Source organism: Chrysochloris asiatica, unplaced genomic scaffold, assembly GCF_000296735.1.
Source record: "Chrysochloris asiatica unplaced genomic scaffold, ChrAsi1.0 scaffold00104, whole genome shotgun sequence".
Taxonomy (NCBI): domain Eukaryota; kingdom Metazoa; phylum Chordata; class Mammalia; order Afrosoricida; family Chrysochloridae; genus Chrysochloris; species Chrysochloris asiatica.
In genome coordinates, this window is record NW_006408622.1 from 10,546,739 (window position 1) to 10,558,571 (window position 11,833).

Genomic DNA, 11,833 nt, shown 5'->3' on the forward strand with positions numbered 1-11,833 from the left:
GCCATTATTGTTTTGTATTTTTCCTGTCGGTCTTTCTTTCAAGAAGTATCTTCTGTTTTTCTAGCCACTCCAGGATGGTCTGCTTGTCCTTTCAAGTGGAAATTTCCCACATCAGAACATTCTGGATGGGGTTCAGGATTCCACCTATGTATGGTCTTATGCAGTGTAGAGGCTCCACAGGAAACCTCCTTCTCTGGGCACATTGTAGCCCCATTTTAGGTATTCCAATCAGTTATAGGCAGAAGACGGACTTAAAAGCTTTTTCTGTTGATATTTCTGGCTATTCCTTTCTCTTTCAAGGGAAACCAAGATTCAAAAGACAGCCAAGCATCTGAACATTATTTACCCTGTTTTGCCCATTCCAACGATGCCTCAATCCCTTTATCCCAGAGTCCTGTTGTTCCAAGGTTGTGCATACATCATTATTTATTTACCTCTGTCCCATTTAACCCATGCAAACCTGCTTAACTGTTCTCCCATCTCCCTTGTTCTTCCATTCACCAATGCAGATTTCAGTTTTCTTAACACTTCTTCCTAACAACCCCTGAGATTGCCCTGTGTCTTTAGAGAAAATCTATTAAGATTACTTCTTTGGGATCTCAAAAAGCATAGTTACCAAAACCTTCTGAACTGACTTCTTCACGTTGAATTTAACTAGCCCAGCAAATCCCCTTAGAAACCACTGCTTTGATTGTTGTTGTTGTTGTTAAGTGCCATTGGATTGGTTCCGACCCATAGCAACCTTGCATAGGGTTTCCAAGGAACAGCTGGTGAGCTTGAGCCACCGACCTTGCAGTCCAAATGACTTTGCAGTCTGATGCATTAGCCCACAGTGCCACACCAGGATTGGACCTTTTTGATTTTGAAGGCGTCCTAAGAGGCTAAGACAAATGTATTATTGAGATAAGGTGTATACAGCCCTCCACTGACCCCAGAGACTTGCTTAAATATGCTTTTTGGTGTTTTTTTTTTATAAAGTTTTTATTGTTAACTGAGTGAAAATTTACAGGGCAGATCATTAGTTTTACGTTCAACAAATCATATACTTTGTTTCATTACAATGATTATAATCCCCTATGTACCATCAGTTAACAGTATTTCTCTCTATTCATTTTAGTTCTTTTTCTTTCTTTCTTTCTTTTTAAAAACATTCAGGCAGGTATAGGAGTCCTGGTGTGGTGCTGTGGGTTAATACGTCAAACTGCAAAGTAGTTGGAACTGCAAGGTTGGCGGTTCAAGCTCACCAGCTGCTCGTCGGAAACCCTATACAGGGTCGCTATGGGTGGGAATTGACTCGACGGCACTTAACAACCACAGGCATGTATAATAAATTAAACTACAATGGACACATTCTGCAAGCCTGCCTCCTGGCTGCCCGCTCTCAGTCCCTCTAATTCCATGAACTTAGAGTCCTCAGCTGCTCCCTCTCTCCATTGTCACCATCTCTGCCTCTGTCTCTGGTGTCGCTGCTTCTCTGGATAAGGTCCCTCATTCCCCTTGTGCTCCCTTCGCTCAAATATGTTTTATTTGGCATAAACCTGTGTATATCTGAACTGGAAACTTAGTAGCAATAGTTTGTGACTTGCCCTCATAAGTAAGCTGTGGATAGCTCCTCCCTGGGTAAATTTCTGGTGATGATAATGACCTGCATTTGCAGAGCTGGCTCCCCACCCCCACAACTTGACCTCACGTCTTCCACCTGACCAGACATTCGAAACTATGCCAAGTAGGTTACTGGACTAAGCCTTCTGAGAGCTGAGAGATCTTTGGCCCAATTTCCTGGTTGAATGTGCAATTTGGACATGAGAAATGTCCTAATTTCCTGTGACTCGAGAAAAATAATGAAAAGAAAATGAGCAAAAGTATGTAACCACAGGAAGTAGGCAGAGAGAAAGACGAAGAAAGAGAATTAATGGAGACCTGAAGAAAAGAGGCAGGGAAATTTAGGGAGTGGAGTTGGAATTTTGACTGTGCGTTTTTCTCCAGTCCGTCTCTTACCGCTACCTCTGCCTCCATGATCACAGTGATCACCACAAAACCACACTGCATATGAGCTCTGGATGCGATGTGGTCACATGTGAATTTCTGATGAAAAGGGTGTGACACGTTCTTTTCCAGAAAGAGGAAATGAAACAGTCAATGCCAGGTTCCCCTTTCCTGCTGGTTGGGCCCCTAGGTCAGGTAAAGCCAACTGCCTCCACCCCTGCTTCCTGTAAGCAGCTGTAGGCTGCTGCCTGTGTTATTCATTAACTGGGCACTAATATTTCTGTTTACCCATCTGTTATTCTGATTCAGGACTCGGGATTATTCGGAGGAGACCAGCAATCTAACCAACCACCAAGAACTTCTTGGGTCAGACTCAGTCAACTGTGTTTAGCTAGTGTTTATTGTATCAAAAGCTCTGTGCTGTAGGAAGCCTGGGAAAGATGAAAGTTCTCTCAAGTAAGATGTGCTCTAGATGCCACTTGAGCATATAGTGTGCTGTGAGATTCATGCAGTAATGTGCTGGAGTGGTTCATACTGTCTTGTAAGAGCTGATTATTAGCATCTCTAGCCAGTTCTGTGTTTGGTGTCTTCATGTTGATGACAAGTGTCTGTGGTGATTATGTATACAACAGAAATTGACAAGGCCTCCCCTGCTCCCATCCTCCCCATCACAATCACAACTAAGAGCTGGTTTTCAGACATTTTCCAGTACATCACACGGAACATCCAAGTAGGAGCAAGATAGCTTCTAAGGCATCTTCCTGGTTATTTGGTCCAAAATGATTTCTTTAATTTTGTACTTTTTTGCTTAGCAAGAGCATCCATGTCCCTAAAAAACCTGAAAAACTCAGATTTTAATGAATGAGGAAACAGTTCCCACTTTCAGGGAACTACTGGCCTAATGAAAATGCTATGTGTTTGCATAGTACTCTGGTTTCTTAATTCTATCATGCACATAACCTCCTTGATCCTAACAACCATCTCCCTCCTACAATAGATCCAACTGCCAGAGTGATCACCTTAAAACAAAAATCAGATCACGCCACTCTCTTGTTTAAAATCCTAGATGACTTCAAAGGCTTTGTAATAAATCCAAACTCTTTTCTGTGGCCTAAAAGAGCAATGGTTAAACACTCAAACTACTAATCAGAAGGTTGGCTGTTCAAACCCACCAGCTGCTCTATGAGAGAAAGATGTGATAATCTGCTTCCCAAATGGTTTACAGTTTTAGAAAGTCTAGGAGACAGTTCTGCTTGATCCTGTAGGATCACTGTGATTGGGTTTGGGCTTGGGTTCCTTCTGACCTCCTTCTATTGCTCTTTCCCTGATTCACAAAATTCCAGCCCAGTGGTAATCAGGGAGGTCCTCAAGGTGGCCCTTGAGTCTGCAACATTAGCATTACCTGGGAACTTGTTAGAAATACAGCCAGATCCCTAAAATCTACTGACTCTTACACTGGGACCAGGGTAAACAGCCATCTGAAGTTCAGTAAACCCACCAAACAATTCTAATACATGCTTAAATTTGTAGACTATTGTTGTAGCCCTATACTGACCTTTTGTCTGGACACTGACCATCTCGCTGGCAGCTGGCATTGAGACTCTAAGGTCTTCTCCCACTTTAGGGCCTTTGTATCAGTGGTTTTTGGTTTCAGAATGTTTTTCTCATGGACTTGTTACAGCAACTCCTTTTCCTTATTCAGGTCTCAGCTGACTGTCACTGACGCAGAAGACTGCTCTCAAATCCTTCCGCCTCTTATTACACCTTCTACCACAAACTTATTTTAGCTCCTTTGTAAAACTAGTTGCTACATTCAAAAATTACCTTATTATTAATTTGTTGATCAAATGAATTGCTAATTTACTACTGCTGCATCAAGTAATGGAACCCCTGGTGTGGCACTGCAGGATCGGCACTGGACTGAGAACCACAAGGTCAACAGTTCAAACCCATCAGATCTTCTTCGGAAACCTTGTACAGGGTTGCTATGAGTCAGAACTGACTCGATGGCACTTAACAACAACAAACACCACCACCAAGGAGTGAAGGTCAGATACTTGTAAATGAATAGCTAAAGAAGCTTCACCTTGAAAGTGTCCGACTAGGTCCAGTGATTTTCTTATAGCTCTTTGAAATATAAAATGACTTCTTTAATTTTGTACTTTTTTGCTTAGCAAGATCATCCATGTCCCTAAAGAACCTGAAAATCTCAGAGTTGAAAGACGTTTGGTAACTAGCTCTGTGCTCATCAGGTTCGGTGCTCATGAGTTTCCTTAAATGACCTAAAATGGTAATTTTCTTTGCCTTTTTTGAGTTCCAGACCTGAAGGGTGTCTAAAGAAATGCGTTGGACTGCAATGCTGCTTTTGAATTTCAAGGTCGGCGGTTCACGCTCATCAGTGGCTCCTAGGAAACCCTATACAGGGCTGCTATGGGTTGGAACCGACTCGACGGCACTTAACAACAACAATAAAGGACCATGGTCTCAAGGGTCCTATTTGTCTCTATCAGACTAGCAAGCCTCTACTCAGGACCTCCTATCATGATCCAGTCAGAACAGTTAGCAGTGATAACCAGTTACCACCTAGTTCTTCTGGTACCAAGGTCACAAAGGCGGAGGTTCATGGTCCACTAGTCTTTTGGATGAAGCATTTCCAGGCATCTTTGCTTTTCTTCACTTTCCTTTGCTCAGGACATGGAGAGACAAAATAATTACATCGTAGACGGCTGCTCACAAGCTTTGAAGAACCAGTCATTACTCATTGAAGTAGGATGTAGACATTTTCTTTGTGGGCTGTGATATGCCAATTGGTCTTGATATCCTGAAATTATGGTCTGAGCCCTAGGTCCAGTGACTCACTCCCTCAAGACATTTGGTCATGGCTAAGAAGTTTTCATAATTTTGTGCCCTGCCTATACATTTGCAGTACACATAAATACATAACGTAGAACTGTCCTCTGGCAAACTCTGATCTAAAGGTGTTGCTTTTGTTGTTATGTACCATTGAGTCAGTTCTGACCTATAGCAGCCCTGTATAGGGTTTCAGAGGAGAAACTAGTGAGCTTGAACCACCGACCTTGTGGTACAAACTGACTTTGCAGTCCAGTGCATTAACCCACAGCACTACACCGAGACCATTTTAGACAGCCCTAACTGTGCGGTGCTGTGGGTTAATGCCCCAGATTACAAAGTCATTTGAACTGCAAGGTCAGCAGATACAGGATCGCTATGGGTTGGAACCCACTCAATGGCACTTAATACACACACAACTGTGTGGACTGGAGTCCTGGTGTGATGCTGTAAGATAAGCACTGGACAGGTAACTGCAAGGTCCACAGTTGAAACCCACCAGCTGCTCCTTGGAAACCCTACACAGGGTCGCTATGAGTCAGAACTGACTCGATGGCACACAACAACAGCAACAACTGTTTGGAAGGAGTTCTGGTGGAGCTATGAGTTAGGTGTTGGGTTGTTAACCACAAGATTGGAGGTTCAAATCCACCAGTTGCTCCACAGGACAAAGATCTGCTCCACTAAAGATTTAGTCTCAAAACCCTATATAAGGTGGCTGTGAGTCAGAACGGACTCAATGGCAGCATGGTTTTAGCTGTTTGCGATGTACCTCCCTGCCTCTCTTCTTTCTGCCATGATCCTTGTCCCTTCCTGTGGGGCTATAGTGAATTCATCTCCATAAAATGGGCATTATCTCATCCAGCCATCCAGCTTTCCTATGCTTGTTTCTCATGTGTCTGTGAAAAGAGCAGTCTCCTGGAGTCAGAAAGACCTGGGTTCAAATTCCATCTACATAATGACTTTGGCATTTAATATGCTGTATCATATAGTCCTGGTGTGGTGCGATAGGATCAGCACTGGACTGGTTATCAGAAGGTTAGCAGTTCAAGCCCACCAGCAGCTCTTGGAAACCCTACATAGGGGCACTATGAGTTGGAACTGACTCGATGATACTTGACAACAACAGCATCATTATTCTGGAGTCCTAGTGTGGCTCCGTAGGATAAACACTAGACTGCTTAGCACAAGGACAGTGGTTTGAGTCTACCAGTCATTGTTTGAAAACCTTATTCAAGGTCTCTACTGAACAACCCCACAACACTACTATTGTTTTATCCCCTTTTAAGTCTCTCAAATATTTTGGTAAATTGTTCTTGATTCCCTGAGCTAATGTCCTTCACAGTGTGGTGCTCACTACTGAACATGCTTCTGATTATTGTTGTTAAAGTGCCGTAGAGTCGATTCCAACTCATAGCAACCTCATGTAGGATTTCCAAAGAGCAGCTGCTGGGTTTGAACCACTGACCTTGGGTCAGAAGTCCGGTGCTTGTCCTACAGCTTCTGATTGTTGTTGTTGCAAAGTGTCGGTGAGTCGGTTCCAACTCATATCTACCCTGTATAAGGTTGCCAAGACATGGCTGTTGAGTTTGAACTGCAGACCTTGTGGTCCAAACCAACCTTGAGATCTAGTGTTTATCCTAGAGTGCCACACCAGGACTCCATTGTTGTTGTTGTTAAGTGCCGTGGAGTTGGTGCCAACCCATAGCAACACTGTATAGAGTTTCTGAGGAGTGGCTGGTAAGCTTGAGCCCATCAACCTTGCATTTCAGACTGACTTTGCAGTGCAGCACATTAACCCACAGTGCCACACCAGGACTCTACGTGATGGTTATGTGCCATGGACCTAAGTAAAACATGCCTTAGGTTAAGAACTAAACTGAGTGGGAGTCTCATCTACTTGTTTTGACATCATTTATTTTAATACACCCAAAATCAAATTTTCTTGTTTTAAATCTATAATAGAAAATGTATGTTGTTGTTGCTAAGCACCATCGAGTCAGTTCTGGCTCATAGTGATCCTGTATAGGATTTCGGAGTCTGTAAATCCTTATAGGAACAGAAAACCTTGCCTATCTCCTACAGAACAGCTGGTGGGCTTGAACCATTGACCTTGTAGTTCAAAATCCAGTGCTTATCCTACAGAGCCACTGTGATCCCAGTAAGCATATTGTTGTCATTAAGTGCCATTGAGTTGGTTCCAACTTATAACAACCCTGTATAGACTTTCCGAGGAGTGACCTGTGGATTTGAACCATTGATCTCGTAGTTCAAACTGACTTTGTGATCCAGTGCATAACCTACGGCATCAATCCCAGATTTCTTTCTCAGTCATTACTGTCAAACAAGTCTCCCTCGCCTTATAATCGGCTACCTAATCCATTATTTCCATAATTAAAAATTTTCACTAACTATATATTTTTTAAAGTTTCTTTAATAGTCCTTTAAATTTATTTGATTATCTTCATTTTTTTTTATGGTACCAGTCCAGTCTTTATAGGAAAGAAAACAGAGAAAATGAGCTCTCAGTTGGGTAGGAATAAGAAGGGATGTTTTTCTGGAGAAAGTGAATACGAAGTGTTTTTAAGAGGGGAGAAAGCGAGTGATCAGAAGATGGGGGATCTTTACATGAGGGGAAACCTAAGCAAGAAAGGTCTTTCTGAAGAAGAATTTCTTGGACAGATGGGCCTCTGAACTACGGCAGTGATTTCTAAGGTCAGCTGCTCATTGTTGTCACCTGGGAAGCTTTATATAGCTCACCTGCTGGAGGTGGCGATCTCGAAAGTCTTCACACTCCCAGATATTAATGTATAACCTGAGTTGCTGTAGAATCAGTACACTTAAGTAGAGAGAGGGCTCTTTATCGTGAAGAACTGAGTTCGGCAGGCAGAACTGGGAAGGAAGGGAGGACTCAAAGCAGGTAATGAGCAGAAATGTGTTCCTGAGCTGAAGAAGGTGGACTTAGTTTGGTAGATCATGGGGGAACTCTAGATTTCTGAGCAGCTGGCCTACATGTTTCAGCTCCTGTGATAAAACAAGAACCTTGAGTCAGGTCTTGTTCCACATTCCTTTTCTAAAGTTCAATCTCTCTATTCATCAATAGCCTAACATACTTTACTCTCATTGCATCTTCTTCTTAAAATGTTTGTGTGGTTTCAAATGCTCACCTTTCCCCTTTGATGCTGGATCTGGTTCTCTTCACACACACACACACACACACACACACACACACACACACACACACACACACACACAGAGCTTGTAGAAATGTTACAAGAGTTATGGACACTTGCTTCAACAAATGTTATGGGCACTTGCTTCAGAGTTCTATAATCCTTATTTTCAGTCTGCCATAGTACCTTTCATTGTCCTTCCCCATGCTGATTAGTGTCAAAAGGAGCCCCAGTGACACAGTGGGTTAAATACTGGTCAGCGGTTCAAACACACCAGCCACTCCTCAGGAGAAAGATAAGGCTATCTGTTTCCATAAAGATTTACAATCTCAGAAGCCCCAGGAGTAGTCAGTCCTACTCTGTCCTCCTTAGGACACTGTGATTCGGAACCAAAGGCAGTGGGTACTTCATGTCAACTACTGACTGATAGGCCCAAGCCATGTCGTGGCCAGTGTTGGGCGCCATGCAGGAAGAAGACAAGACCCAGACCTCAGTCAGCTCCCAGTTTAATACGCAGGGATAGAATATATACATGCAAGAATTGGAGCCCATTTACAAAGCAATAGGTCAAATCGATATAGTGCAAGCCCAATCCATTAGAGGTTTAAACCCCTGACCTTTCCTTCTAGTACTCTTTGCTCAGAACTTTCTGAGTCTTCCACGACTTCACTTAGTAGTTCCCTCCCATCTCCTTCCCACTGGCTACTTTTCAGCAACAACACCTAGACCAGCGTCTAGGCGTGGTGTCTAAGATGGCCATAGGACTCCACTCTTCTGTTATCAACTGCTTCCCAAGGACTGAATTCAGACCAGCCATATTGCCTCCCTCCAAAGCCCTAGTCTAATAGAGCGTTTACACCTAACCATTTCTTCTTTTGTCATTGAGCCATGCCCCTTTGGGAAGGGAAATTCTGTCATGAGTGGGTACCAAGTTAATGCGAGAGGTTTTTACAAAGCTGGGTGCTTCTTATACAAAGTCTCAGTGGTGGATTGGGTCTAAGGATTCCTGAATCTGGAACAAGAACCCTCAGATCTCCCTCTCCCAGCCTGCACAGCCCATACATAACCAAAACCCCAGCGTGCCTCCAAAGGTCCAGGGGAATTGCTAGTCCGTGGTAAAGTCAGAACTCGGCACTCCATCCGTTTGGTTCATACTCCTGTCCCCATTGGTCACCTCGGCTGTCTCTCTGCATCTACAACCCAACAATGCTGAGCCCTGATCCCGGAGCATCTGCAGCCCGTTTCCAAAGGCTCTGCGCACCGCTGAGGATGAGAAATAGAAAAGCAAGGGATCCAAAGTGGCATTAAGTGAACTGAATACCACAGCTTCCACGCGCCACGGGGGACTTTTTCTAGTATAATATCCCACCAGGTGAGAGACGTTGTAAGGCCCAAAGCACACTAGGAAATTGAGGAGCGTCACGACAGCCAGCCCCACAGCTCGGCGCCGCCTCTGGGTCCCCACATGGGGTTGGGTGAGCATGATCCACACAAAGCGCCAGTAGCAGAAGATGGTCACCGCCATGGGGATGAAGAAAAGGACCAGGCACAGCTCCAGCCTCACAGGGAGCACCACATCTTGCTGCTCTTTGGTGAAATTCTCATAGCAGACAAACTCGCTCCCATTCCTGCCCTGCTCGGCTGGTTTTATGTACTGAACAATGATCACAATGGTGCAATGACCAAAAGACATGATCCAGGCCACCAGAGCAGCAATCACTCCATAGATCGGCTTCCGAGAGAGCTTGTATTGCACGGGGAAAGCCACTCCCAGGTAACGCTCGATGCTGATGCCGGCCAGAAGCCATGTGCTACAATAGATGCTGCTGTAGAAGCCGAAGCCAGTGAGGGCGCAAAGGATCTCAGGCAGGTTCCATTGGAGGCCGTTAGCAGCCTCGACGATCTTGAAGGGGAGCAGCAGCAAAAGCAACAAGTCAGCCAATGTCAGGCTGAGCAGGAGGATGTGGACAGGGGCAGGGTGAGGCTGACGGACCCGCCCCAGAAAGGCCCGCAGGGCTAGGAGGTTGGCAGGGAGACCAGTGAGGAAGATGATGATGTAGGCTGTGAGGATCAAGGAGTTGCGTAAATCTAACATGCTAATTCTGAAAGATAAAAAAGGCAAGGTCAGGAGGCCCCACTCACTGTGTGGTTTAGGGTCCGCTCTGCTTCCCCAGCGCTGTCCCCTTCCACTGTCTCCACTGCTTACTCAAACCACCTGCCAGAGCTTCCCAGAGCAACTATTGACTTTGCCTTGGGATATTAAGCCGTAGTTATTATATTTACCATCATGTGTGTCTGGGAGAGACCAACCTCTGACTTCCCGAGGGAAATCCCCCTCTAGTTTCCTCAATCTTTCTCCTCCTACCCTCACAGATAGAGGAAACTGCTGCTTCTGGGAGCAGTTCCTAACTTGACTAAATTCTTCTCTCAGTCAGAGGCTTGGGGGAGAGAAAAGGCCAGACAGCTCTCTCAGTGGACACAGAGCTGGCTCTCGCTCTTCAGGACCCTACCGCACTCTCAGGCTCTCAGAAACCAGGTGTCCAGCTCACCAGGTCCATCCCCCTTCCTCATTTTCCTCTCCTTTTGCAGAACACAATCCCTGCCACCTTTTCCACCCTGTCCAACATCAGACTCTGGGACTCTATCAAAAAAAGGAAGCAAATGACACTTTAGAAAGAGGCAGAGAGGGAGGAAGGGTGAGCCAGCAATATCATTTTGGACTTGTCCACAAAACACTTCAGAGAAATATCAGAAAAGTCCATGGTGGTAACTCTTGTTTTGACTCAAAACAAATCTTCTCAATGGGGTGACTCAGTTTCCACTTGGTTTTTAACCCTCTCTGTCCCCACAGAGTCCTGCCTCTCCTTCCTCTCTCCAGTTTTGAATGCCCAGCCATGCTTCCTAGCTTCCACACTGACTTCCATCTCTGGATAGTATCCTCACATTTCCATTTCTGACAGACTTTCTCCAGTCCCGCACCCCCCCCCCCCCCACCTCATCACCTTCTCCTCAAATTCTGACCCCAGCATCACTTCCCAGAGCACAACACTAAGCTAGCAGCCTTGCCTTGTCTTTGTTCCAGAGAGACGGCTCCTCGGGCTTAATCCTGGAGGAAATTCTGTTAGCTTCTAGGAGAGAGTGTTAGCCTCTGCTACAACCCATTTCACAGAGGTAAAATTTGCAGGGAACCCGGCCAGCAGAAAGCTTTTATACCAGTACAAGTCACATGACCAGAGAGAGGAAGGTCAGTAATTGAGCTGGCTCCTCTCAAACCCACAGTAAAGGGGCCCAGCCTCTTTATTCTGCCCCCAGAGAGTCTCACGCTGACTTCCAAACCTAGATGATCTGTCCCTAAATTATGAATTCTTCAAAATTTCAGGTATTTTTTCATTTCCCAAGTTGGAGTATCTTGTATTCTCTTTTCTAGGTGATTTCTTCTATATTTCTACTCATTCTCAGAAAAGAAATGAAATTCTTTCATTTTTAACTCTTTATGTTGTGTCCTGTCTGTATTCTGCTCTCCCTTCATACCCGTCACCCCAACACATTTCTTTCCCCCTCTCAGTTGAAACAGATTCATTTCTCCCACTCTGCAACTCATTATGGTGGAAAGAGTGTGCGATTGGAGTCTTGTAGACCTCGCCTCTGATCCCAGTCCCTTCATTGAGGTGTTGTATGATCTGAGAACAGATATTCTGAACTTCTGTTTCCTTGTTAATCACGTGAGGAAAGTGACATTTACATCCCAGAATTTCTGGGAGGATTACATGATATAAAACAAACAGGCCAGTACTTAGCCCTTAGTAGATTCCGATAAGTGGACA

General features: G+C 44.6%; 1 protein-coding gene and 1 pseudogene across 1 annotated transcript; both read right to left on the minus strand.

Moving 5' to 3' along the window:
- Nucleotides 1-2,016, minus strand: part of LOC102826398 — a 32,717-nt pseudogene extending 30,701 nt beyond the window's left edge.
- A 7,098-nt stretch (nt 2,017-9,114) lies between these two features.
- On the minus strand, nt 9,115-10,104 carry LOC102829600 (free fatty acid receptor 2-like). The gene has a single exon (XM_006867365.1). The coding sequence runs from the start codon at nt 10,102-10,104 to the stop codon at nt 9,115-9,117; it is 990 nt and encodes a 329-aa protein (XP_006867427.1).
- Nucleotides 10,105-11,833: the final 1,729 nt, after the last annotated feature.